The 25,538-nt window shown below is 42.5% G+C and overlaps 1 protein-coding gene across 1 annotated transcript in view; it reads right to left on the bottom strand.

Moving 5' to 3' along the window:
• Positions 1 to 1,399: 1,399 nt before the first annotated feature.
• The window catches only part of RIPK3 (receptor interacting serine/threonine kinase 3), an 87,095-nt gene continuing 62,956 nt past the window's right edge, over positions 1,400 to 25,538 (bottom strand). The window contains exons 10-17 of the mRNA XM_068271527.1: positions 23,854 to 23,893; positions 21,543 to 21,661; positions 17,890 to 17,935; positions 12,005 to 12,048; positions 3,799 to 3,835; positions 3,074 to 3,226; positions 2,102 to 2,260; positions 1,400 to 2,018 (exon numbers count right to left, since the gene is read on the bottom strand). Coding sequence (XP_068127628.1) covers positions 1,687 to 2,018; positions 2,102 to 2,260; positions 3,074 to 3,226; positions 3,799 to 3,835; positions 12,005 to 12,048; positions 17,890 to 17,935; positions 21,543 to 21,661; positions 23,854 to 23,893 — 930 coding nt within the window. The 3' untranslated portion in view covers positions 1,400 to 1,686. The remainder of the gene's footprint in view (positions 2,019 to 2,101; positions 2,261 to 3,073; positions 3,227 to 3,798; positions 3,836 to 12,004; positions 12,049 to 17,889; positions 17,936 to 21,542; positions 21,662 to 23,853; positions 23,894 to 25,538) is intronic.

The raw sequence follows: 25,538 nt of genomic DNA, 5'->3' as shown, positions 1-25,538 counted from the left end.
TGTGAAAATTATTTTGTTGCTGGAGTGTTTTAGATTCAGCGTTCAGATTTGTTTTTCACAGTTATTCCTTCGAAATCATGCCCAAGAAAACATTAATTTTCTATTTAATAATGCTGAGATGTGTACTGGAACTAGGCTGCCCCCTTGGGGACAACATGTCTAATTTTCCTGGAATGCTGGTGCTTTTAGATTTCATGAAATTAAATGAAACATATTTAACATTTAAGCAGTGCTTTAAACTCCTGTTTTGCCACAAAGTTGTGCTGATGTATTTACTGAAGTACTTAAGTATAGCTAATAGGATAAGGAGGACAATAAAGATTAGGGTTTGAGTAACTTGTTAGGCTTTAGGGCAGTTTAAGGTTAGTAAAGAAGCCCATACACTGTTTAATTTCAGCGATCGATCGATTGATTCTATAGAATCTATCGATTGAAAATCGATTCTTTCAAATCTATTTGATCAATTTGCGGGTGATTTCGGTCAATTTGATCTATCTGACAGGATGGAAAATCTAGGTCAATCCGCTGCTGGCAGCAGATCTATGGCCCGTAGATACTACTAGATAGAAAATATACTATTATCTCCAGTTTGGATGCGGATTTGAAGCTGAATAGCAGGAGAAAGTGCTTTGTTTAACCATTTCAGTGATGTTCTGCTAGAATTTTTTTCTGGTATAGTAGCTTTCAAGCTGTGAGCAATCTTTTATGCTGGGCATGGTAGGAGTCTTCCTTATCAATTGAGCCGCTAATGGCTCGATTGATAATATCCGACAGGTCCGATGACCCGCCGGATAGATTCCCCGCTCGATCCGATCCGGGCAGACAATAGCGGGGAATCGAGCGGAAGATAAGGAGTGCCCGCGAGGACGAGCGGGAATCGATCTGGCTGCCCGCGGGGACGCGCCAGGAGTCGATCCGGCGGCTAATCGAGCCGCCAGGTCGACTTGTCTATGCCCAGCATTAGAGCAAAGTAGAAATGCTGGCTTTCAGACCACTTTAACTTCGATATACTGCATTCAGTTAATGGCACCATAAATCCAATGTACTGTACTCAGTTTTCCATTATGTAAGGTCATGTTAAGCTTCTGCAGCTCATCTCAGAAGATAAGAAAATCATACATTTATTAAAAATGGTTTATTTCAGTGAATCAAATAGCAAAATGTACCGGTAATAATAGTATTGTGTTATGAAATTCCTGAGTCCTTCTCTGTAAGAGAAAAGTGTATACATTCCTGATTCCAGCTCTATATGGGCAAAGAACATGATTTGCTGCTGATAACTAGTAGTCCATATTGAGACATGCAAGATTGATCCTGAGGGTTGGATCCGAGTCCCAGAAAAGGCCTACTTGTATTCCGGTTACCCAAGGCACAGGCGGGCATCTGAATGTTTATTTAAAAAAAAAAAAGGAAGGAAGTAGTTTTCCCAGGAAAGTTTTTTTCTCATGCTAACTTCAGTTCATATTGCACACTAGGAATATGGGCAGTAAATGTGGTTCTTTTTAGCACTCAGAATAAATAAAACTGAGGGACTGTCCAAAAATTCCCAATCAACCATGTTTTCATTTTTTTTTTTTTTGATCATTTCCTCATTCTGCATTATCCACTGTTTTTAGCCAGGAGTGCACTTTTTAACCAGATGTAACAATTACCAACATTGATGTGGAAGCTCATGATGGGAGTAGTCTATAATGGACTGTTCTTTTGGAGTGTTGAAATGTTTTCCTGTCCGTGGGTTGCCTGTATGAGAGGGTCATTGGGTTTTGCAGGCTCAGTTTGACCCTGAGTTTCTCCAGCTGTAGTCTCTTTGGCCTGAGAGACTGGGCATACTTGTAAAGCATGGGGTGTTTCTGTACCTTTTATTGGTGAAGGGGAACTTCTTTGTAGCATTTGATCAGGACGTGGAGTGGCTGTATTAGTGTTTGAGCCCTGATGATGACTGGTTTCCATAAGAAGCATTTCATTGCGGTCTCCAATTTGTAAAGGACCACTGTTCCCAGTGACTGTAATACTAGAAGCTAAAATGAAAAGCATATAGCAACAGGCTTAGTTACTTTTTCCTTTTGAATGCAATATACAATACTGAGGAAATCATACTAACCACAATAACTTGTTGGCGGTGCAGCATATGGTCTACCTGCAGTCTGAGCAGATTGCTGCATTACTGGTCTCCTCAATGTACCACTGTGACGGATATCCATAACATTACCGTCTCCAATTTGTACAGGACCCGTGCTGTCAGTCACTGTAATATTAGATGCTGAAATAAAAAAGCAAGTAGTAATATGCTTAGTTGTTTTACCTTATGAATAAAATATATCAGAGTTGACAAACCTTTTAGAGACCAAGGCCCTGATTCACAAAGCTACCGTAAGATTGCTGTGTGCAGGCAGCACAAGGCAATTTTACAGTTACTACCGATAACAGTGTAGCCTAATTAGTGTGACCCATGCTACCTGAACACTGAGTCACACTAATTAGGCAAATAAGGGCCCATGTGACCAAACTGCAACAAAACCCCATTTATTTATTGCAAAGTGCCAACATGGCATTTTAACCTGAATACTATACCCAGTATAGGTAGCCAGATGTTAACCTCCAATGAAGGTAGCCAGATTCCCCCAGTATATGTAGCCAGATGCCCCCCCCCCCCCCCGAGTACAGGTTGCCAGATGCCCCCCCCCCCCCCCCCCAGTACAGGTTGCCAGATGACCCCCCTCCCCCGTAATGATAGCCAAATACCCACCACCCTCCCCCCCCAGTATAGGTAGCCAGACTCTTCCTTTCCCCAAGCAAGGTGTACAGCTAATGGTTGTAGTAACTCACCTATCCAGGATGCACCAAGGATGCATGCGATCCGTCTTTCTCCCAGGCGTTTGTCTTTATTTTACCAGTGTACACATGTACCCTTGGTGATCAGTTACTTCACTACTCCATTGTGCATGTTGCATTTGCCATTTCACCCGTCTGCAACCTCCTCCTGGGCAGTGACCCGCAATGCAAAACAGCCCTACACAACCGTACATATGCGCACCAGCATTGCAATATTCAATACTGAGAAAATCATACTAACCATGATAACTTGGTGGAGGATAGTTTCCGGTTGCAGTCTGAGCAGGTTGCTGCATTACTGGTCTTCTCAATGTACCATGTTGACCGATATCCATAACATTACCGTCTCCAATTTGTACAGGACCATTACTGTCTGTGATAGTTATACTATTTACTGGAAAAAATATATATAATGCATTATTTCTTTTTTCCCATACAGCTGTGTATGACATCAGAGGACATCCCCTAACCATTTTTTGTTTGTTCAGATTTTCAATTAGGGTGCTAATATAATACCAAAATGTATATACTTTGAAACTTAGTAAAGAATTGATCTAAAGTTGGATGATTGCTGATAATCCAGACACAACCCTAATTTGTGGGTAGCAGATTTGTGTATGAGGGAAGGAAGCAAGAATGAACAGAGGGGGTTACAGGCTTCAATGAGTAGCATTGGCAATGCTGTTCATTCTTTGGACAGAACTGCAGTTTTAAAAAATTCAACACTTGTTAATTCTGTGGATTATACTGAGGAGCTTCTTATGCAGCAGTCAACAAAACATGACTATCGTTCCATACAAGATTTGTTTGATAAGATAAAAAATTATCTCCTAGGCGAAAACTCAGGAGAAAAAGTTATTTGGATAAGGGCCAACTTTTTGTAATGCTGGGATAATATAAAGAGTGAAATACTTGCTGATAATTCTGTTTGTGCGACTGTAGGGTTTATGAGATCAATGTACTTACCTGTTGAAGGTGCAGAGGGAAAGGAAGGAAAGCGAAACTGAAAAGAGAAAAGAAAACAAAACAGATAAATGGAAAACCCAGAAGTAAAGGATAACTATAATATCAATTGAAGTATAATTTGAAATTAATGTAAACTTATTTTACGAAAAAACAATATGTTATATCATGGGTTCTGTAAAACATATTTTAAAGTACCGGACTAGTGTACTTACCCGTATGTGAGCTTAAAGAGTACCTAGGCTTAAAATGACAGAGCCCGTTAATGACAGGCTCTGTCTTAATAAGGATAGATGGGGGGGGGGGGGGGGGGGGGTGTTGGGTTGCGTGGGTTAAATATTCACCTGTCTTCCCGCAGCTGTGTTGTTGTGGCCATGTTTTCTGCCAAAGCTCTTTGGAAACCTCAGCCCGGCCGCAGCCACCAATTAGACAGCGAATGGTGAGCTGCGGACAGAACAGGGGCGTAGCAATAGGGGGTGCAGAGGTAGCGACCGCACCGGGGGCCCTTGGGCCAGAGGGGCCCCGAAGGGTCCACCCTCTATTACAGTATTAGGTCTCTATTGGTCCTGTGCTGGTAATAATCACTTCTATAGATGTTTTGAATAGTAGTAATCCTTAACACACTGTTCCCAATCCCCTTCTTGTACCTCTGACACTGTAGTTGCCATTGGCAGGTTTTGGTGCGCTGTATCAATTGCTATGTATAAAGTTCTTGGGGGGGCCCCATGTAAAACCTGCACCGGGACCCACGGCTCCTTAGCTACGCCACTGGGGCAGAACATGGCAATGCAGATGGGTGATACCAGAGCCTCTGTGACTATTTTGAAAAAAAATCGCCAGGGTCCAGTCTGTGAGCAAGGCAGAGCGATCAACTGCTGTTTTGTAGGTGATCTGGGCCACTTCTTTCCACAGATAGTAAAACCACTTAACCTCCTTAGCGGTAACCCCGTGCTGGACACGGGGTAAGCCGCCGGAGGGTGCCGCTCAGGCCCTGGTGGGCCGATTTGCATAATTTTTTTTTTCAAACACGCAGCTAGCACTTTGCTAGCTGCGTGTTTGGTCCGATCGCCGCCGCCCGCCGCAGATGCGCCGCTACCCGCCGCTAAACAGGGACACCCCCCGCATACCTCTTGCGCAACCTGGCCAATCGCCGCCAGGCTGCACTATGGGGTGGATCGGGACTCCGTGTGACGTCACGACGTCGGTGACGTCACGCCGGTCATCGCCATGGCGACGGGGGAAGCCCTCAAGGAAATCCCGTTCAGAACGGGATTTCCTTATGGGCAAGCGGCGCCGGCGGCGATCGGAGGTGACGGGGGGACGCCGCAGGGAGGGGGGAAGCATGTAGCTAGCGCTAGGCTAGCTACATGCTATAAAAAAAAAAAAGGTTAAAAAAAACCCTGGCGGCCGCGCAGCCGCAGCAATCATACCGCCAGGGGGGTTAAAGGACCTCAGTCTCGAAAATTATAAAATATATGGAAACATGTAAACATATACAAATAAGAAGTACTTTTTCTCCTATGTTGAATTACTTTTCTTCTATGTTGTTGTCAATTACACTAAGTAGTAGAAATCTGACATTACCGACAGTTTTTAGACTAGCCCATGTTCTCATGGGGGGTTCTCAGGGATTTCTTTAGTTTTAAAAGCACTTGGTGAATGGCAGTTGCTCCGTCCAACTGCCAAAAAAGTGTGCAGCGAGCAAGGAGGCTGGCCAGCATCTTTGTATCAATCTTTTTCAGGGAATGTCTTTATAAAGAATAAAGGCCATGCTGAGAATCCCCCGTGAAGAGATGGACTAACCCAGAATTTGTCGGTAATGTCAGATTTCTACTACCTACTGTAATTGACAGCAAGTAGGAGAAAAGTAATCTATGACTCATTTTACTCCGGGAGAAATGTACTTCTTATTTGTATGTGTTTTAAATTTTAAGATTTTCACGACAGTTCCTCTTTAACCACTTGCCGACCGCCCACAGCCCATGGGCGACGGCAAAGTGGATGCCTTAAGGACCGCAATACGCCTTAGGGCGTTGCGTCCTTTTCCTATGCCGGGGGAGCGATCGCGTCATTGATGACGCGCGCTTCCCCCGGCAACTGGCTCTGCCCACCCGCCGTAACATCCCGCCGGCGGGATGTTAACCCCGCGATCGCCGCTACAAAGTGTATAATACACTTTGTAATGTATACAAAGTGTATTATACAGGCTGCCTCCTGCCCTGGTGGTCCCAGTGTCTGAGGGACCACCAGGGCACGCTGCAGCCACCCTAGTCTGCACCCAAACACACTGATCTGCCCCCCCCCGCCCACTGATCGCCCACAGCACCCCTCAGACCCCCCCCTGCCCACCCCCCAGACCCCTGTTTGCACCCAATCACCCCCCTAATAACCCATCAATCACTCCCTGTCACTATCTGTCAACGCTATTTTTTTTTTATCCCCCCCTCTGCCCCCTGCCCCCTCCTGATCACCCCCCCCACCCCTCAGATTCTCCCCAGGACCCCCCCAGACCCCCCCCCCCCCTGTGTACTGTATGCATCTATCCCCCCTGATAACCTGTCAATCACCTGTCAATCACCCATCAATCACCCATCAATCACCCCCTGTCACTGCCACCCAACAATCGGCCCCTAACCTGCCCCTTGCGGGCAATCTGATCACCCACCCACACCAATAGATCGCCCGCAGATCCGATATCAGATCACCTCCCAAATCCATTGTTTAAATCTATTCTCTCCTCTAAACACCCACTAATTACCCATCAATCACCCCCTATCACCACCTGTCACTTTTTCCTATCAGATCAGACCCTAATCTGCCCCTTGCGGGCACCCAATCACCCGCCAACACGCTCAGATTGCCCTCTGACCCCCCCTTATCAATTCGCCAGTGCATTAATTACATCTGTTCTTCCCTGTAATAACCCACTGATCACCTGTCAATCACCTATCACCCATCAATCACCCCCTGTCACCCCCTGTCACTGCCACCCATCAATCAGCCCCTAACCTGCCCCTTGCGGGCAATCTGATCACTCACCCACACCAATAGATCGCCCGCAGATCCGACATCAGATCACCTCCCAAATCCATTGTTTACATCTATTCTCTCCTCTAAACACCCACTAATCACCCATCAATCACCCCCTATCACCACCTGTCACTGTTACCTATCAGATCAGACCCTAATCTGCCCCTTGCGGGCACCCAATCACCCGCCCACACGCTCAGATTGCCCTCAGACCCCCCCCCCCCCCTTATCAATTCGCCAGTGCATTAATTACATCTGTTCTTCCCTGTAACAACCCACTGATCACCTGTCAATCACCTGCCAATCACCTATCACCCATCAATCACCCCCTGTCACTGCCACCCATCAATCAGCCCCTAACCTGCCCCTTGCGGGCACCCAATCACCCGCCAACACGCTCAGATTGCCCTCTGACCCCCCCTTATCAATTCACCAGTGCATTAATTACATCTGTTCTCCCCTGTAATAACCCACTGATCACCTGTCAATCACCTGCCAATCACCTATCACCCATCAATCACCCCCTGTCACTGCCACCCATCAATCAGCCCCTGTCATTGCCACCCATCAATCACCCCCTGTCACTGCCACCCATCAATCAGTCCCTAACCTGCCCCTTGCGGGCAATCTGATCACCCACACACACCATTCGATCGCCTGCAGACCCGCAGTCAGATCACCCCCTGTCACTGCTACCCATCAGATTAGACCCCCATCTGCCCCTAGGGCACCCAATCACCCGCCCACACCCTCAGACCCCAGCCCTGATCACCTCGCCATTGCATTACTTGCATCTATTCCCCCCACTAATCACACCTTGAGACACCCATCAATCACCTCCTGTCACTACCTGTCACCCCCTAGCACACCTACCCATCAGATCAGGCCCTAATTTGCCCCGTGTGGGCTCCTGATCACTCGGCCAAACCCTCAGATCCCCCTCAGACCCCCTTCCGATCACCTCCCCAGTGCATTGATTGCATCTATTTTCCCCTCTAACCACCCCCTGAGACACCTATCAATCACCTCCTGTCACCCCCCTAGCACTCCTATCCATCAGATCAGGCCCAATAAAACCTGTCATCTAAAAGGCCACCCTGCTTATGACCGGTTCCACAAAATTCGCCCCCTCATAGACCACCTGTCATCAAAATTTGCAGATGCTTATACCCCTGAACAGTCATTTTGAGACATTTGGTTTCCAGACTACTCACGGTTTTGGGCCTGTAAAATGCCAGGGCGGTATAGGAACCCCACAAGTGACCCCATTTTAGAAAAAAGACACCCCAAGGTATTCTGTTAGGTGTATGACGAGTTCATAGAATATTTTATTTTTTGTCAAAAGTTAGCGGAAATTGATTTTTATTGGTTTTTTTTTTCACAAAGTGTCATTTTTCACTAACTTGTGACTAAAAGTAAAATCTTCTATGACCTCGCCATACACCTAATGGAATACCTTGGGGTGTCTTCTTTCTAAAATGGGGTCACTTGTGGGGTTCCTACACTGCCCTGGCATTTTAGGGGCCCTAAACCGTGAGGAGTAGTCTAGAAAACAAATGCCTCAAAATGACCTGTGAATAGGACGTTGGGCCCCTTAGCGCACCTAGGCTGCAAAAAAAGTGTCACACGTGGTATCGCCGTACTCAGGAGAAGTAGTATAATGTGTTTTGGGGTGTATTTTTACACATACCCATGCTGGGTGGGAGAAATCTCTCTGTAAATGGACAATTGTGTGTAAAAAAAATCAAACAATTGTCATGTACAGAGATATTTCTACCACCCAGCATGGGTATGTGTAAAAATACACCCCAAAAGACATTATACTACTTCTCCTGAGTACGGCGGTACCACATGTGTGGCACTTTTTTACACCCTAAGTGCGCTAAGGGGCCCAAAGTCCAATAAGTACCTTTAGGATTTCACAGGTCATTTTGCGACATTTGGTTTCAAGACTACTCCTCACGGTTCAGGGCCCCTAAAATGCCAGGGCAGTATAGGAACCCCACAAATGACCCCATTCTAGAAAGGAGACAACCAAAGGTATTCCATTAGGTGTATGGCGAGGTCATAGAAGATTTTATTTTTTGTCACAAGTTAGCGGAATATGACACTTTGTGAAGAAAAACAATTCAAATCAATTTCCGCTAACTTGTGGCAAAAAATAAAATCTTCTATGAACTCACCATACTCCTAACGGAATACCTTTGGGTGTCTTCTTTGTAAAATGGGGTCATTAGTGGGGTTCCTATACTGCCCTGGCATTTTAGGGGCCCTAAACCGTGAGGAGTAGTCTTGAAACAAAAATGACCTGTGAAATCCTAAAGGTACTCATTGGACTTTGGGCCCTTTAGCGCAGTTAGGGTGCAAAAAAGTGCCACACATGTGGTATTGCCGTACTCGGGAGAAGTAGTATAATGTGTTTTGGGGTGTATTTTTACACATACCCATGCTGGGTGGGAGAAATATCTCTGTAAATGACAATCTTTTGATTTTTTTACACACAATTGTCCATTTACAGAGTTATTTCTCCCACCCAGCATGGGTATGTGTAAAAATACACCCCAAAACACATTGTACTACTTCTCCAGAGTACGGCGATACCACATGTGTGGCACTTTTTTGCACCCTAACTGCGCTAAAGGGCCCAAAGTCCAATGAGTACCTTTAGGATTTCACAGGTCATTTTGCGGAATTTGATTTCCAGACTACTCCTCATGGTTTAGGGCCCCTAAAATGCCAGGGCAGTATAGGAACCCCACAAATGACCCCATTTTAGAAAGAAGACACCCAAAGGTATTCCGTTAGGAGTATGGTGAGTTCATAGAAGTTTTTATTTTTTTGTCACAAGTTAGCGGAAATTGATTTTAATTGTTTTTTTCACAAAGTGTCATGTTCCGCTAACTTGTGACAAAAAATAAAATCTTCTATGAACTCACCATACTCCTAATGGAATACCTTGGGGTGTCTTCTTTCTAAAATGGGGTCATTTGTGGGGTTCCTATACTGCCCTGGCATTTTAGGGGCCCTAAACCATGAGGAGTAGTCTTGAAACCAAATGTCGCAAAATGACCTGTGAAATCCTAAAGGTACTCATTGGACTTTGGGCCCTTTAGCGCAGTTAGGGTGCAAAAAAGTGCCACACATGTGGTATCGCCGTACTCAGGAGAAGTAGTATAATGTGTTTTGTGGTGTATTTTTACACATACCCATGCTGGGTGGGAGAAATAACTCTGTAAATGGACAATTGTGTGTAAAAAAAAATGAAAACATTGTCATTCACAGAGATATTTCTCCCACCCAGCATGGGTATGTGTAAAAATACACCCCAAAACACATTATAGTACTTCTACTGAGTATGGCAATACCACATGTGTGGCACTTTTTTGCAGCCTAACTGCGCTAAGGGGTCCAAAGTCCAATGAGCACCTTTAGGCTTTACAGGGGTGCTTACAATTTAGCACCCCCCAAAATGCCAGGACAGTGAACACACCCCACAAATGACCCCATTTTGGAAAGTAGACACTTCAAGGTATTCAGAGAGGGGCATGGTGAGTCCGTGGCAGATTTCATTTTTTTTTTGTCGCAAGTTAGCAGAAATGGAAACCTTTTTTTTTTTTTTTTTTGTCACAAAGTGTCATTTTCCGCTTACTTGTGACAAAAAAAATAATATCTTCTATGAACTCACTATGCCTCTCAGTGAATACTTTGGGATGTCTTCTTTCCAAAATGGGGTCATTTGGGGGGTATTTATACTATCCTGGAATTCTAGCCCCTCATGAAACATGACAGGGGGTCAGAAAAGTCATAGATGCTTGAAAATGGGAAAATTCGCTTTTTGCACCATAGTTTGTAAACGCTATAACTTTTACCCAAACCAATAAATATACACTGAATGGGTTTTTTTTTTATCAAAAACATGTTTGTCCACATTTTTCGCGCTGCATGTATACAGAAATTTTACTTTATTTGAAAAATGTCAGCACAGAAAGTTAAAAAAGTCATTTTTTTGACAAAATTCATGTCTTTTTTGCTGAATATAATAAAAAGTAAAAATCGCAGCAGGAATCAAATAGCACCAAAAGAAAGCTTTATTAGTGACAAGAAAAGGAGGTAAAATTCATTTAGGTGGTAGGTTGTATGAGCGAGCAATAAACCCTGAAAGCTGCAGTGGTCTGAATGGAAAAAAAGTGCCTGGTCCTTAAGGGGTAGAAAGACTGTGGTCCTCAAGTGGTTAATGCAGAGGCGGTTGATTGAGTCTATGAATTAGCATAGCAATGCTCTATTTTATTTGATCACTTGCATATATTGTAAGACTTTGATTAGTCAGTTTCACCAAATGTAACTATAAATGTGTTAGATAGAGATGCTCATTCCTGCATTTCCGAGCCGATATCCGCATTGAAATGCGGAAATACTAGTGCAGTAAGTGGATTTTAGTGGAAACTGTGGTAATTTCCACAGAAAATCCACAAGACTCAGAATGAAGAAACCAATCAGAGAATGCAGATTTAGGCGGAAATTTTGGCAGAAAATATACATAACAGATATTCAGTAATTTTAAGCCAATCAAATAGTCGAAATTAATAAGCCAGAGAATGCATTTTTTTTTTCTGCGGAACTTACTGATATTTGGTGATTTTAAGTTAATCAGAAGACTTAGAATGAATAAGCCAATCAGAGAACGCAGACATTTTGGCAGAAATTTTTGGCGAAATGCGGAAATCAGTGGAAGCAGCAATCGGCATTGGCGGAAAGTAGAATTTCCACGGGATTGGAAATCAGCATTTCCAACCATCCCTAGTATTAGACATAAGGAGATTCCTAAAAGCCAACTCCAGCGAAAGCTATAGAGTTCCAGTAACTCTCAAGTTTTTATTGCTGGCTGTGTATCAGCTGGGGGGGGGGGGGGGGGGGGATTTTTCAAACTTCCAGTGATGTCACTGGTAACAGGAAGTCAGGGAAACTCTGAAATACAGCTGGCAAGAAGGTAGGCTATTTATACAGTATTCATGCTGTAACTTTTCTCTTGCTTTCTGCGGCATCGCTGAGGACAGCAAGTGATAAAAATGCCTCTACCATGGAGATATGCAGCAATTAAAATTGGTAAAATCATGATAATGTTTATGCCTGTGAGTTTTCCTGTAGTTCATTTAGGAGAAAATGATTACCATCAACTTACATTTGAAAATAAGTTTCGAGTCACAGGCTGTTGTGGAAGCCAACCTGCAGACGAAAAAGAGAATGTAAAACAATGGTATGGTAGCATCCCTAGCTTTCTGGTTCTACAAAGTGTCAGTTTTTTTGCAGGAGTATTATTCCCAGTGGCGTAGCAATAGGGGGTGCAGAGGTAGCGACTGCATCAGGGCCCTTGGGCTAGAGAGGCCCCGAGGGGTCAACCCTCAACCATACTATTAGCTCTTTATTGCTACTGTGCTGAAATGTAATTCTATAGATACTATCAATAGTAGTGACCATTAACACACTGGTCCCCATCCCCTTCTTGCACCTCTGACACTGTGGTGTCCTCGATTGGTTTTGGTGCGCCGTATCAACTTATGTATAGAGTACAGTATAGCAAAACTTGCACTGGGGCCCATAACTTCTTAGCTACGCCACTGATTATTCCCCACAGCATCCAATTACAATTCAGACTTTCAGGCAGGCTGAGAGAAAGTTAACATAATATGTCTGTCCTCAATGTGTAATGAAAAATAAAGAGAGAAACATGCAAAATGCTTTATATTTTTAGCAATGTCCTTCTTGGTGGGAGCTTTAAAGCAAATCTGTAGTGAAGGAAAAAAGTCAGCTGGAGAGGGAAGGCTCTGGATCCTTCATGCTAAGTACATGAATATTCATTAAAACTGTAAAATATTTAGGGTAATAGAACTTAAACACTGCTTGGAGCACTATATTTTAATGCGGCAGACACTGGGCCCACAACTGCTATGCATATGCTTACACATGGACCCATTCTCACATGTTCATTGTCATTCTGTCTGCTGCATTTAATTAGTGTGGCACTAGTGTTTTCAGACAGTGGATGCATTGCCTACACCCGCAAGGAATCCTGCAGTGGAGACATGTATTCCCAAGCACCTAACACTAACATAATGTATGTAAACTGGCTCTTACATAAACTGGTAGTATATTTAAACTATACTCTATGCTGAAAGGACCACTAGCCTGAAAAATTGTAACATTTGAAATGCATGGGTATGTATACATATACTGTAAATTAAACATTTGTTCCAGAATAAAATCCACTACAAATGTTCTACACTTACAGAAGGCAAAACCTGACAAAACTGACAAAATTATTTGCTAACCCATCTCATTGGGGATCCTCAGGGTTTGCTTTCATTTCAAAAGCTTGGTTTATACTGAATCAGTTGTCAGCTGTGAGCACAATTGATAAGAGGGAGACTTCCATGTTACCCTTTATGTCAGTTTTACCCTTTATGTTATAACGCGTAGACACAAGACAGAGAACATTTATTTTGGAATTTTTCTCCTGGCGGACTCAAAGTGCCTCAGCTGCAGCCACTAGCACGCGCTGTATAGGCAGTAGCAGTGTTAGGGAGTCTTGCCGAAGGTCTCCTCACTGAATAGGTGCTGACTTACAGAACAGGAAGAGCTGAGATTTGAACCCTAGTCTCCTGTGCCAGTACACTATCCAGCCAGTACTGGATATAAACTGACCCATAGGGCCCATTTCCACTAGTTCTGCATCAATTTTTCTGGATGTGGCCATTTAGGGCACGATTCCAGTGTCAGGATATGACTGCATCGCATTACGCCGCACATAGCTGTCGGGTGACTTCCATTTTTATTACGGAAGTCCGGATGCGGCTGTCCGTTACTACCAGATATCCGCAGCAGGCATCTGATTCTTTTCCGGGGTTGCATCGCAATGGAAACTACTCCAGTGACATGCATTGGCTCTTCAAGTTGCAATGCGAATTCGTGGCTAGTGGCCCTTAGGGAAACATGAAAAATGTCTTCTTATCAGTTATCTGTTGCATTATAGCTGACAGCAACTGATTCACAAACCCAGCCTTACTGAGCAGAAGTTGCTCAGTCCATTTGCCAAAATAGTGTTCAGTGAGTAGGGAGGCCAGTCTTTATGTTTTTATAGATCCGTTCTTCACTTGGCTGGGAAAATGTTCATTAATTTGGAAAAATGTTCAGTCAGTTGGCCGAATACACCTCCGTGAGCCCCCTGAAGGCTTTGGAAGCATTCGTGTCCCCGAGTGCTCCTGAAGACAGACAGGCTCTGTACTGCGCATGTTCCAGTATGGAGCAGTCCATCTTCTGGAGCATTCGAAGACACGTGTGCTCCCGTAGCCTTTCCGAGGGCTCACAGCGCTGGAACGAAAGGACAATGGCGTCATTCTCTGTACTGCATCTGAAGGGGGTTCTAGGTGGCATTTGAAGTCTGCTAAATTGCAAACAAAGTTAGGTATGATGTTGGATATGCCAATGGTCACTGGTGACTATTGAGTCTCAAGTAAAAAGTAGGGACACTTTTGGTGTTTCTAGCCCATATGCAGCCTGGGAAATGTGGGCATTTTACAAAAGCTGTGGTGAGTGACAATGGACCTAGATTGGTTAGAAATGCTAACATGGAGAGAACATGGAGAGAAAACCTTGTCCTCCAATATTCGGGGTGTGTGTGTGTGTGTGTGTGTGTGTGTGTGTGCGTGCGTGTGTGTGTGTGTGTGTGTGACCAGGTATCCCCACCCAGTGCTGTAAACCATGCAGTGTGGTTATGTCTTAGAGTGGAGGAATCACACACTCACTGACTTTCCTATCCTAGCCATCTAACCTATATTGCCCATTAAGAGGTTAACATCTGTAAGGAAGGCTACACTTGTATCATAGTTGTTCTCTCACTTTTGCACATGAGCATATGAAAAGAAAAGGTGTTTCAGGTGTTGTACGGTAGCATATTTCCTTAATAACTAGTGCAGACAGCCTGCCAATTATGCCTTTCAATGTCCAGCAAACAGGGGAATAGCTAGAAAACATGGGGCTCCATAGCAGAATTTTGATTGCTCACATCAAAAAATTAAGGTACCTTTGTTCCCCAGATAGCCCCCCAATACAGGGAGCAAAAAACAACAACTTAGTATTAAATTGCCCTAGTATAGGTAGCCATAATATAAGTAGCTAGAGGTGTCCCCAGTATAGGTAGCCAGAGGGCACCCCAATACAGGTAGCCAGATTAGCCCCCTAATATAGGTAGCAAGATTAGCCACCTAGTATAGATATCTAGATTAATCCCCAGTATAGGTAGCCCCCAAGTACAGGTAGCCAGGTTAGCCCCCCAGTATCGGTAGCTGCTCGTATAGCTAGCCAGACTAGCCCCCCCACTATTGGTAGCCATATTAGCCTCAGTATAGGTAGCCTGAATAAGGAATCGGGCAGCATGTGATCGCATACCAACTGATGATCAGGTTTGATGGCCTGTATTAAGCTGGAAGTTTATTTGGTTTAGAAATCAAGACCAATAGGTTTCAGTGCTGTCTGTAACAGCCATGTTTCAGCAGAGAACCTTCAGACTGCCAGCTTTGTGGGAAAGCCAAAACAATTCCAAAGCAGATACACAGACATGTATATACAGTGGGATGCGTAAGTTTGGGAAACCTTGCTAATCGTCATGATTTTCCTGTATAAATCGTTGGTTGTTACGATAAAAAATGACAGTTAAATATATCATATAGGAGACATGCACAGTGATATTTGAGAAGTGAAATGAAGTTTATTGGATTTACAGAAAGTGTTCAAACAAAATTAGGCAGATGCATACATTTGGGCACCACAAAAAAGAAATGAAATCAATATTTAGTAGATCCTCCTTTTGCAGAAATTACAGCCTCTAAACACTTACTGGAGGTTCCAATGAGAGTCTGGATTCTGGTTGAAGGTATTTTGGACCATCCCTCTTTACAAAACATCTCTAGCTCATTCAGGTTTAATGGCTTCTGAGCATGGACAGCTCTTTAACTCACACCACAGATTTTTAATGATATTCAGGTCTGGGGACTGAGATGGCCATTCCAGAAAGTTATACTTGTTCCTCTGCATTGTATACAATGAACAGAGGCGCCAAAAGTATAAGATTAGATTAAATGAGCTTAAAAACCAACTTAAATGGCAAAATTGAAGGAGGAAGTGGTGGTCTCACCTCCCTCAAGCAGACACGACAACGACTGCGATTCAGACAGTCAAACACATTTATTAGGAACTCCAAAAAGAAATGCAACGCGTTTCGCAGGTTCAACCCCGCTTCATCAGGCAATATAGAGAGGAGTATCAAACAATCTGCACAAGGATTCAAATTAAGCGCCTCTGTCGGCGCTTAATTTGAATCCTTGTGCAGATTGTTTGATACTCCTCTCTATATTGCCTGATGAAGCGGGGTTGAACCTGCGAAACGCGTTGCATTTCTTTTTGGAGTTCCTAATAAATGTGTTTGACTGTCTGAATCGCAGTCGTTGTCGTGTCTGCTTGAGGGAGGTGAGACCACCACTTCCTCCTTCAATTTTGCCATTTAAGTTGATTTTTAAGCTCATTTAATCTAATCTTATACTTTTGGCGCCTCTGTTCATTGTATACAATTTTGAGTCCACCCTTGGTGGAGGGTTGCTACCCTTTCTTCCTGTCTACAGAGAGCGACTTCTTAATCCTGAGTGGGGTCAGGACAATCTCCCCACCTGCCTTTACAGTGGTTGCCTGCTGGTGACCCTGACTTGTGAGTATTTAGCAATACAAACTTATTGCCACCTTGTCCAGTACGAATTACACTATTGGGGCTCTTGGTGTTCCCTGTTTTTGTTCCTCTGCATGAATGCCTTAGTGGATTTTGAGCAATGTTTAGGGTCGTTGTCTTGTTGAAAGATCCAGTCCCGGCGCAGCTTCAGCTTTGTCACTGATTCTTGGACATTGGTCTACAGAATCTGCTGATACTGTGTGGAATTTATGCGTCCCTCAACTTTGACAAGATTCACAGTCCCTGCACTTGCCACACAGCCCCACAGCATGATGGAACCACCACCATATTTTACTGTAGGTAGCAGGTGTTTTTCTTGGAATGCTGTGTTGTTTTTCCTCCATGCATAATGCCCTTGTTATGCTCAAATAACTCAATTTTATTTTCATGAGTCTACAGCACCTTATTTCAAAATGAAGCTGGCTTGTCCAAATGTGTTTTAGCATACCTCAAGCGGCTGTTTGTGCTGTGGGTGGAGAAAAGGCTTCCTCTGCATCACTCTTGCATACAGCATCTCCTTGTGTAAAGTACGCAGAATGGTTAAACGACGCACAGAGACTCCATCTGCAACAAGATGATGTTGTAGGTCTTTGGTGCTGGTCTGTGGGTTGACTGACTGTTTTCACCATTTGTCGCTTCTGTTTATCCGAGATTTCTCTTGGTCTGTCAGTTCGAGCCTTAACTTGAACTGACCCTGTCGTCTTCCATTTCCTCAATATGTTCCAATATGTGGAAACAGACAGCTGAAATCTCTGAGACAGCTTTCTGTATCCTTCCCCTAAACCATGATGGTGAACAATCTTTGTCTTCAGGTCATTTGAGAGTTGTTTTGAGATCCCCATGTTGCTACTCTTCAGAGAAAATTAAAGGAGGAGGGAACTTACAATTGACCCCCTTAAATACTCTCTTATAACTGGATTCACCTGTGTATGTAGTTCAGGGGTCACTGAGCTTACCAAGCCAATTTAAGTTCCAATAATTAGTACTAAAGGTTTTGGAATCAATACAATTACAACAGTGCCCAAATTTATGCAACTATTTAAACAATTATTGCACACTTTCTGTAAATCCAATAAACTTCATGTCACTTCTCAAATATCACTGTGTGTGTGTCTCCTACATGATATATTTAACTGACTTTATCATAACAACCAACGATTTATACAGGAAAATCATGACGATTAACATGGTTGCCCAAACTCTTGCATCCCACTGTATTTATAAAACAACAGTTGCACACAAACGTTAGTGAGTTATATAAATCTTTTTATAACTGCATACATTCAGATTACCTTGCAGAAAAGCTGGGCCATTTGTTCTAAATCCAGATACCTGGGGCTGCAAAGAGAATACATATTCATAAAATGACATAACATAAAGCAAATAAAGCGAGACTACAATATTTCAAACAATGCGAATACATTTAACTGATGCATTCTATTTCCACTGTTCTCACTTAAAAGGAAATCTGAAGTCAGAGTGATATGGCGACTGGGATATTGATTTAATTTTAAACTATACCAGTTGCCTGGCTGCCCTGCTGATCCTCTGCCTCTAACATGTTTAGACATAGATCCTGAACAAGCATGCAGATCAGATGTTTCTGACTGAAGTCTGACTGGATTAGCTCTATGCTTGTTTCAGGTGTGTGATTCTGACTTTACTGTTGCCAGAATGATCAGCTGGGCTGCCAGGCAACTGGTGCTGTTTCAGAGGAAATAAATATTGCAGCCTCCATATCCTCACTTCGGGGTCCCTTTAATGACAAAGGTAAAATATTAGTTCCTTTACAAATTAAGAGTGGCAGAAAGGGGTAACAGCCAGGGCACTTGTATGGGCTGGATGATCCAGGCTATTGCCTGGAAGAATCATTGGTTGCCACTATTCTCCCCAGAGCCTATACTGACTGTGAGGATACAGAGAGAAAGAGCTTCCCTGAGTATGTGGCCATCAGATCACTATACAGCTCATTGTGATCCAACTGGGCAAAGTAATGCATAAACACCACCCACTTGACTCACGTAAAGGTCAGGAACATATTTTGGGAAGGGGATCAGGGGCCTACACTCTCTTCTCTGCTAGTTTCCATCTGCAACTCTCCTAGTGTCCATCTTCTTTCCACTCTCCTGTAGTGTCTTATGGTGGCCAATAATGATACAATCTTTTTCATCCAATCTTACCATTTCTATTAAATATAAGGGAACTGCCTAAATTATCCATTCAATATATTCACTCAATTTTCCCTTATATTACATAGATTTGGTAAGTAGAAAGACAAAAAGAAAGAACAACCGAGAGCCCCCAATAGTGTATTATTGTTGATATAAGGTAATCTTCAATTTATACAGCAGATCTTGATATACTCACAAGTCTGGGTTGCCGACCTCAGACAACCACTCCATTCGCATATGGGGATATTAAGCCTGTCCCCACTCAGAAGTCGCTCTCCGTAGAAGAAAAATAAGGGTGTACAGACCAATCCACCAGGTGGATAATGATATTAGTAGTAGTTAGAGGCGCCAGCAGAATTAAAATTAGTAGTCTATTAAAACCAAATAAAAAATTGGGAGACCGGGGTGGATCCATCTCCCCAATATATATGACACAAACACCATATATGGTATCCAGAAAAATATATATTTAATCAGTACTCCACATAAAATTATGCAACGCGTTTCGCGGGTCCCAAGCCCGCTTCCTCAGGCAAATACAAGAGCAGGTGCAACTCCGAGGTTGTGCAGATAGGTGCAGCGCCTCTGTATTGAATTATCCATTCAATATATTCACTCAATTTTCCTTTATACTACATAGATTTGGTAAGATTGGATGAAAAAGATTGGATCAGTGGTCACCTTTAGAGTTGATGGGAGATGGACACAAGGAAAGCTGCAGATGGAGACAGATAAATGAGACGAGAGGATGTATGGGTCTGCAAAAGATAACATGGTGGAAGCTGGAAATTGATTTCTGCCTTTGAAAGGGAGAGGAGGGCATTGCAATGTGTACCTGAGACAAGAAAAAAAATAAGATTTGATACTTACCGAGGCATCCTCCAGCACCATAATCACTGCATGCACAGAAGAGCCCGACTGGTGTGGCTGAGCCAGATTACCAGGACCGATAGCCGGAGAACAGAGAATAGCAAGGGACTCAGCAGTGCTCATGGGGCTGGAGGAAGCCCTGGGTAAGTATCAAATCTTTCTTTATTCTTGTCTCAGGTTTACTTTAAGAGGGGGACATGGCTGTACTTATTATGAGGATGTACTTAATATGGGAGAGCCAACATACCTGTATCCTGGGAAGAGCATATTTTAGCTGCTACAGTAAGTAACTTTGGGTATTACTCCACCCACAATCTATTGTGGCCACACCCGCTTTACATATCACACATTTATACCTATTTTTTTGTATTACTACTTTTTGTTTAGAATGAAATCTGTCTTTTTTCCCCCCAAACTTTGTTGGTGATTGTGTTCTCTCTCACTTTGGGGTGAGGGGTGTATCAATATATCTTATGTAACTGCAGCCATGCTGAGCTTTGCTCTATGTGCTACTTAAATAGTGAAAATCCAATATTTACTAAAACCTTATAAGGTTCATGCTATTTTTATATTCAATTATACAATAAAATGTGCATTTTAAACGTATTCTGCAAAATGTTTCATTTTTGCATACAAAAGTCACAGCTGCAAGCAATGACCTGGATTGCTATATACACAAATGCAGCTTCCTCTCCCTCCTCCTCCCCCATTCTCTCCCAGAGAAAACCCAGCCCACAGCAGTTACAGGGAGGCAGTCAACAACCATGATCTCTATGTCAGTCCTGCCTCCTAGTGACTGAGAACCTATCCATTGGCTATTAGTCACCAGAGAGATGAAGCAGCAATGAAGATCACAGCTATATCTGCTCCATCACAGGGATCGGTAAGCAGATGACACGTATGACATATATCAGTGCTACTTCAAAGTCAGTAGGTGCATCTGTAATACTAATCCTATGGCCCACCAGCTTCCTAATCAGCACACTAACTAATCTCAATTACTGCTCTCTAAAAATAGAATTGCTTTGGACCACAATATCAATTTTCGACAATTGATGACATCCCTCCACCTGCACCCCGCATACCAGAAGCTGTCCAAATGCTAATACTATACCTAATATTAAATAGGACTTAAATATTAAAAAGGACTTAGTCAGGTTCTGCAGTAAATTATCATCTGTATCGCCCCCTGGCTGTCATAAGCTTCATCCTTAAAAACATTGTGGTAGACCAGGGACTTACACCATGCAACAAGAGTCTCTACCTACGATTGACAAGGGAAAGCCTTAAAGTGGCCACTAATGGTCCAATTTCTAGTGAAAAATCTTTAGAGTGATCAGATAATAATGATTGAATGTGATTGGATTGGTTGTAAATAATCTCCGCTGATGGGCACAATCTATTACGAATGATTATAAAAGCAGTCGCCCAATTGGATTTTCGTTGAACCAAAATTTGGATTTTCTTGTTGGTTGTGATAGACAGGAAGCAAAAATTGGTCCGTTGACAGTGTAGTAAGCAATCTATTACAATACTTCACTTCCGATCAGAATTATCTGATTGCTCGAACAATTGTTCGCTAGAAATTGGATTGCTAAGTGGCCACCTTTAGTGAACATCCAAAACAAATACAGCAGTTCTAGTAGTGTAAAAACTCCACTGAACTGGGCATCATTGCAACACTTCCTACACCTCTAAACTAAATAGCAAATTATGACCCACCCACCAGTCATTTTGCTATTAGCAACCTCATGGAACAGCTGTATTGTCTCTGTAGAACACAAGGTGGCCCAACTGGAAATATGAAATACATCTATTGCTGTAATCACTACAGTTTAGTAAAATAAAGCATACAATCTTGAGTTATTGCTATATAAAAAGTTTCTATCACTCAAGAGACATACCATATACCAAGCTTGAGGCTGTCCTCTTCCTAGTGGCATTGGCATGTTACCAGAATAGGGGCTATGTACCCTTCCATTGTAGTTTTGTGCTGTTTGAACATGCCTTGGATTCATAGGCCCTGCAAGAAAATCCAAAACTTAAAGTATGAGACACATATCTGAAGGTCTAAATTACATAAAAAAACATATTTGCTATAAATTGAAACATTTGATGGCTAGTGAAAACTGTGCTGGAAGGACAACACTTGAATGTCCTAGATGATTTGAGACATATTCAAATATTCTTTAGTCTTTCTACAAAACCTCTTTACAAGTATTGCAAATATCACTTTTCAAAGGGTAGAGCATTTTACAGCTCAAACCACTTTAAAGATGTATCTCCCCTTCTGCTAATGAAACCTCTATTTCCTAAGCTAATTATTCATTAATGTTAGAAAAGTACAAGATTACCTTCTTAGTACAGAAGGTTCTTCCATTTGCCTTAAAAGTGAGACCCATAATACATCACTTCAAGACAGTGGGCAAAGCTATGCAAGTGATTGCTCTTTGCCTCTGTGAGCCAGGCATAAATGCAGAACCACTGGTTTATGGCACACCTATCATTATAATTGATCCGACTTGCATTCAGCTGATTCAGAGTATGTGCCCTTTAACCGTGTAAGGTACAGATTTGTATAAGCAGACCGAGAAGTAAGCTGCATTGTTTTAGAAGAGGGTTATTATTCTCCCTTTATTCCACTGTATACAGCGGGTATAGAATCACACCTTTAAAAATATTCCAATTGTTGTTGCTTTGCAGCTGGATATTAAGAAATACACACACAAATGTAATTCTTACTCATTGCAACTTATAACAGCCACATGAAAGATATAATAGCAACAGTCCAGAAAAGAAATAAAAACAACTAAACTAAGATGGATAAAGAAAAAGTAATCTTCAAGGCCTATTTTGATAGAACACAATCAAATCTTAGGCCTTTATTCAATTCATTTTTTTTCTCCTACGTTTTCTCCTAGGAAATTATTTTCCATCTTTTGCTTAAAAGAACCTTTATCTAAAATCTTGTCGAGCTGGAGGAGTGGTGTGCACATAGTTTGGCTCTCCTTGTTCTATTTTTTGATCAGGGAAAAAAAATTGTAGGCCCAGCTTGGGTCTGGTCAGGTCACTATTTCCCCTTTGTGTCCAGCTTAGGTCTGGTCAGGTCACTATTTCCCATTTGTGTCCAGCTTGGGTCTGGTCAGGTCACTATTTCCCCTTTGTGTTCAGCTTGGGTCTGGTCAGGTCACTATCTCCCCTTTGTGTCCAGCTTGTGTCTGGTCAGGTCACTATTTTCCCTTTGTGTCCAGCTTGAGTCTGGTCAGGTCACTATTTCCCCTTTGTGTCCAGCTTGGGTCTGGTCAGGTCACTATTTCCCCTGTATGCCCAGCTTGGGTCTGGTCAGGTCACTATTTTCCCTTTGTGTCCAGCTTGGGTCTGGTCAGGTCACTATTTCCCCTTTGTGTCCAGCTTGTGTCTGGTCAGGTTACAATTTCTCCTGTGTGGCAATGGGGTCTGGTCAGGCCATTATTTCCACTGTGTGTTCAACTTGGGTCTGGTCAGGTCATTATTTCACCTGTGTGGCAGTTTGGGTCTGGTCAGGCCATTCTTTCCACCGTGTGTCCTTCTTGAGTCTGGTCAGGTTGTTATTTCCCATGTGGCAGTTTGGGTCTGGTCACGCCATTATTTCCACTGTGTGTCCAGGTTGGTTCTGGTTAGGTCATTATTTCCACTGTTTCCAGCTTGGGTCTGGTCAGGTCATTATTTACCATGTGGCAGTTTGGGTCTGGTCAGGCCATTATTTCCACTGTGTTTCCAGCTTGGGTTTGGTCAGGCCATTATTTCCACTGTGTGTCCAGCTTGGTTCTGGTAAGGTCATTATTTCCCCTGTGTGGCAGTTTGGGTCTGGTCAGGCTGTTAATTCCAGTTTTGGTCTGATCAGGCCATTATTACTTTATTTTCCCTATGTGGCAGTTTGGGTCTGGTCAGGCCATTACTTAGCCTGTGTGGGAGTTTGGTTATTGACAGGCCATTAGTTTCCCTGTGTGGCAGTGGCAGGCTGTATTTATGTAATACTATTGGACTCAAGTATGAAATCTGGAGGAGATAAATATTTTCCTCAGCAAAGATTATGATCATAGCTTACAGCTACCTGCTTTGTAGGTAGGAGAATGAGCACTGTGGTTAGCATGAGCATCACTTGCATTCAATATATTATATTTAGGTCCCATTATTAAAGTACTGCAACACATGTATTAACATATATAAGATTACCTTTTGTGCTGCTTGGCAAAGGTTGCCCAGATCTCGGTACCTAGATTTAAAAAACAAGTAGTATGGGTTAATTAAGCATCTAGGATAATAATAAATGATATGTTGCATTGTATTTCACTTGAAATCCTATATAGATACATAAGCCAAGTGTAATTGTTTACTGTATGATTGGGAACTGATGAAATGTCTAGAATGCTGTCCCATTATCCCTCGGCTGACCGTCTGCAGGGTGAAGATGATCCACTTAGATGGACTTTCCTAGCCGATCACTCTTATTTTCCCCTGAGGTAACCTGAGATCTGGGCATCTGCTCCCTATCTCCACAGACATAAACATTATACACTTATGCTGGAAATACATGACAAGTTTTTTCAGCAGATTTACTGGCCGATCGATTTTCTGATCCTTTTTATAAACTATTTCCATTCACTTCTATTAGAAAATCGATCAGAAAATGATCGGGCCTATCGGAAATGATCGAGCCATCTATATGCCAAAAACTCATGGTGTATTCCCAGCATTAGATTTGTGCTAGCTGGATCTTTCTTGTATGTCTGTCTGGAGTGTGTTTATTGGTTAAACATGTGAAGTGTGCAGAGTGCTACCTCATTGTACACAATTACTGGGAAAATTTTGCTTATCTCAGCTCAATTCTATATTCTTTATCTTGACTGAATTTAATATTTAGTGAAAAGTCATAGTGTTCAGCCCTTACTTCTAATCCGGCAGAAAAACAGCATTTCCGATCTATATACGATTGATACTTCAGTTCATTTTGAACAAAAATGCCCTCGTACTAAAAGGTTTTCATTAAATGACATGTTTATATCAAGTCTAATGTCTTGAAATGTAGTAACCCATTAGCAGCTTCAAAGGAATGATCTCATTTGAAAGTGCATTGCTTTGGACCTCAGTCGGCAGAACTCACTGTGCTGTGGATTTTTGGAATGCTTTGAATCTCTTTGCTAGCATAGGGTATAGAAACTGAAAGCAGAAGTCCTCTGTTATTCTCAAGTGACAAGTGGGCATAAATACACATTACAGCAGTACTATTTAGTAGCAAGGAAATGTAAAAAAATAAGAAATAAAAAAATGTGCTAAAATAAATTGGCTTGGAGAACTTGCAAGCCTCTAAATAAATTGACTGCCAAAGGGTTAATAAAAATCCACTAATATGTAGCCACTTTTGGACAAACCTAGGTCAAAATAACTTTATTTTATTGTTGATCAATTCCTTACCATCTGGAAATCTGTTGGGGAGTAGCAATTGGTGCACCAACTTAAAACAATTCAGAAAATATCTGTTTGCAAACCACTTGAACGTCTAGCATTGTACTGCTTGAAGCAGGACAAATCCGTGTGGTCATGGATCCCAAACAGCTCCCTAATTAACAAAAAATTACTGCTGCTCATGGGTTTTGTTTTTTTTGCTGGATAGAATATAATTTTGACTTCTTTAAACAGAAGGTATTCATGATTATTCAGCTTTAAGTGAGCAACTGTGGGTTCCCATGATGCATCACACTTGGTGTATAGTAAGGCTATAGATTATACATTTCACAAAGCCACATCAAACCAACATGCATACAGCCTGATTAAGACTTTTTGGTCCTCATTAGTGCATGGCATGGATTGATATATGCTCTATTGATCGATAGTCAATCTGAAATAGAATGGAACTAAAA

This window comes from Hyperolius riggenbachi, chromosome 1, assembly GCF_040937935.1.
Source record: "Hyperolius riggenbachi isolate aHypRig1 chromosome 1, aHypRig1.pri, whole genome shotgun sequence".
NCBI lineage: Eukaryota > Metazoa > Chordata > Amphibia > Anura > Hyperoliidae > Hyperolius > Hyperolius riggenbachi.
Note: the sequence above shows the minus strand (reverse complement) of the source record. Positions and strands in the feature narration are given on the sequence as shown.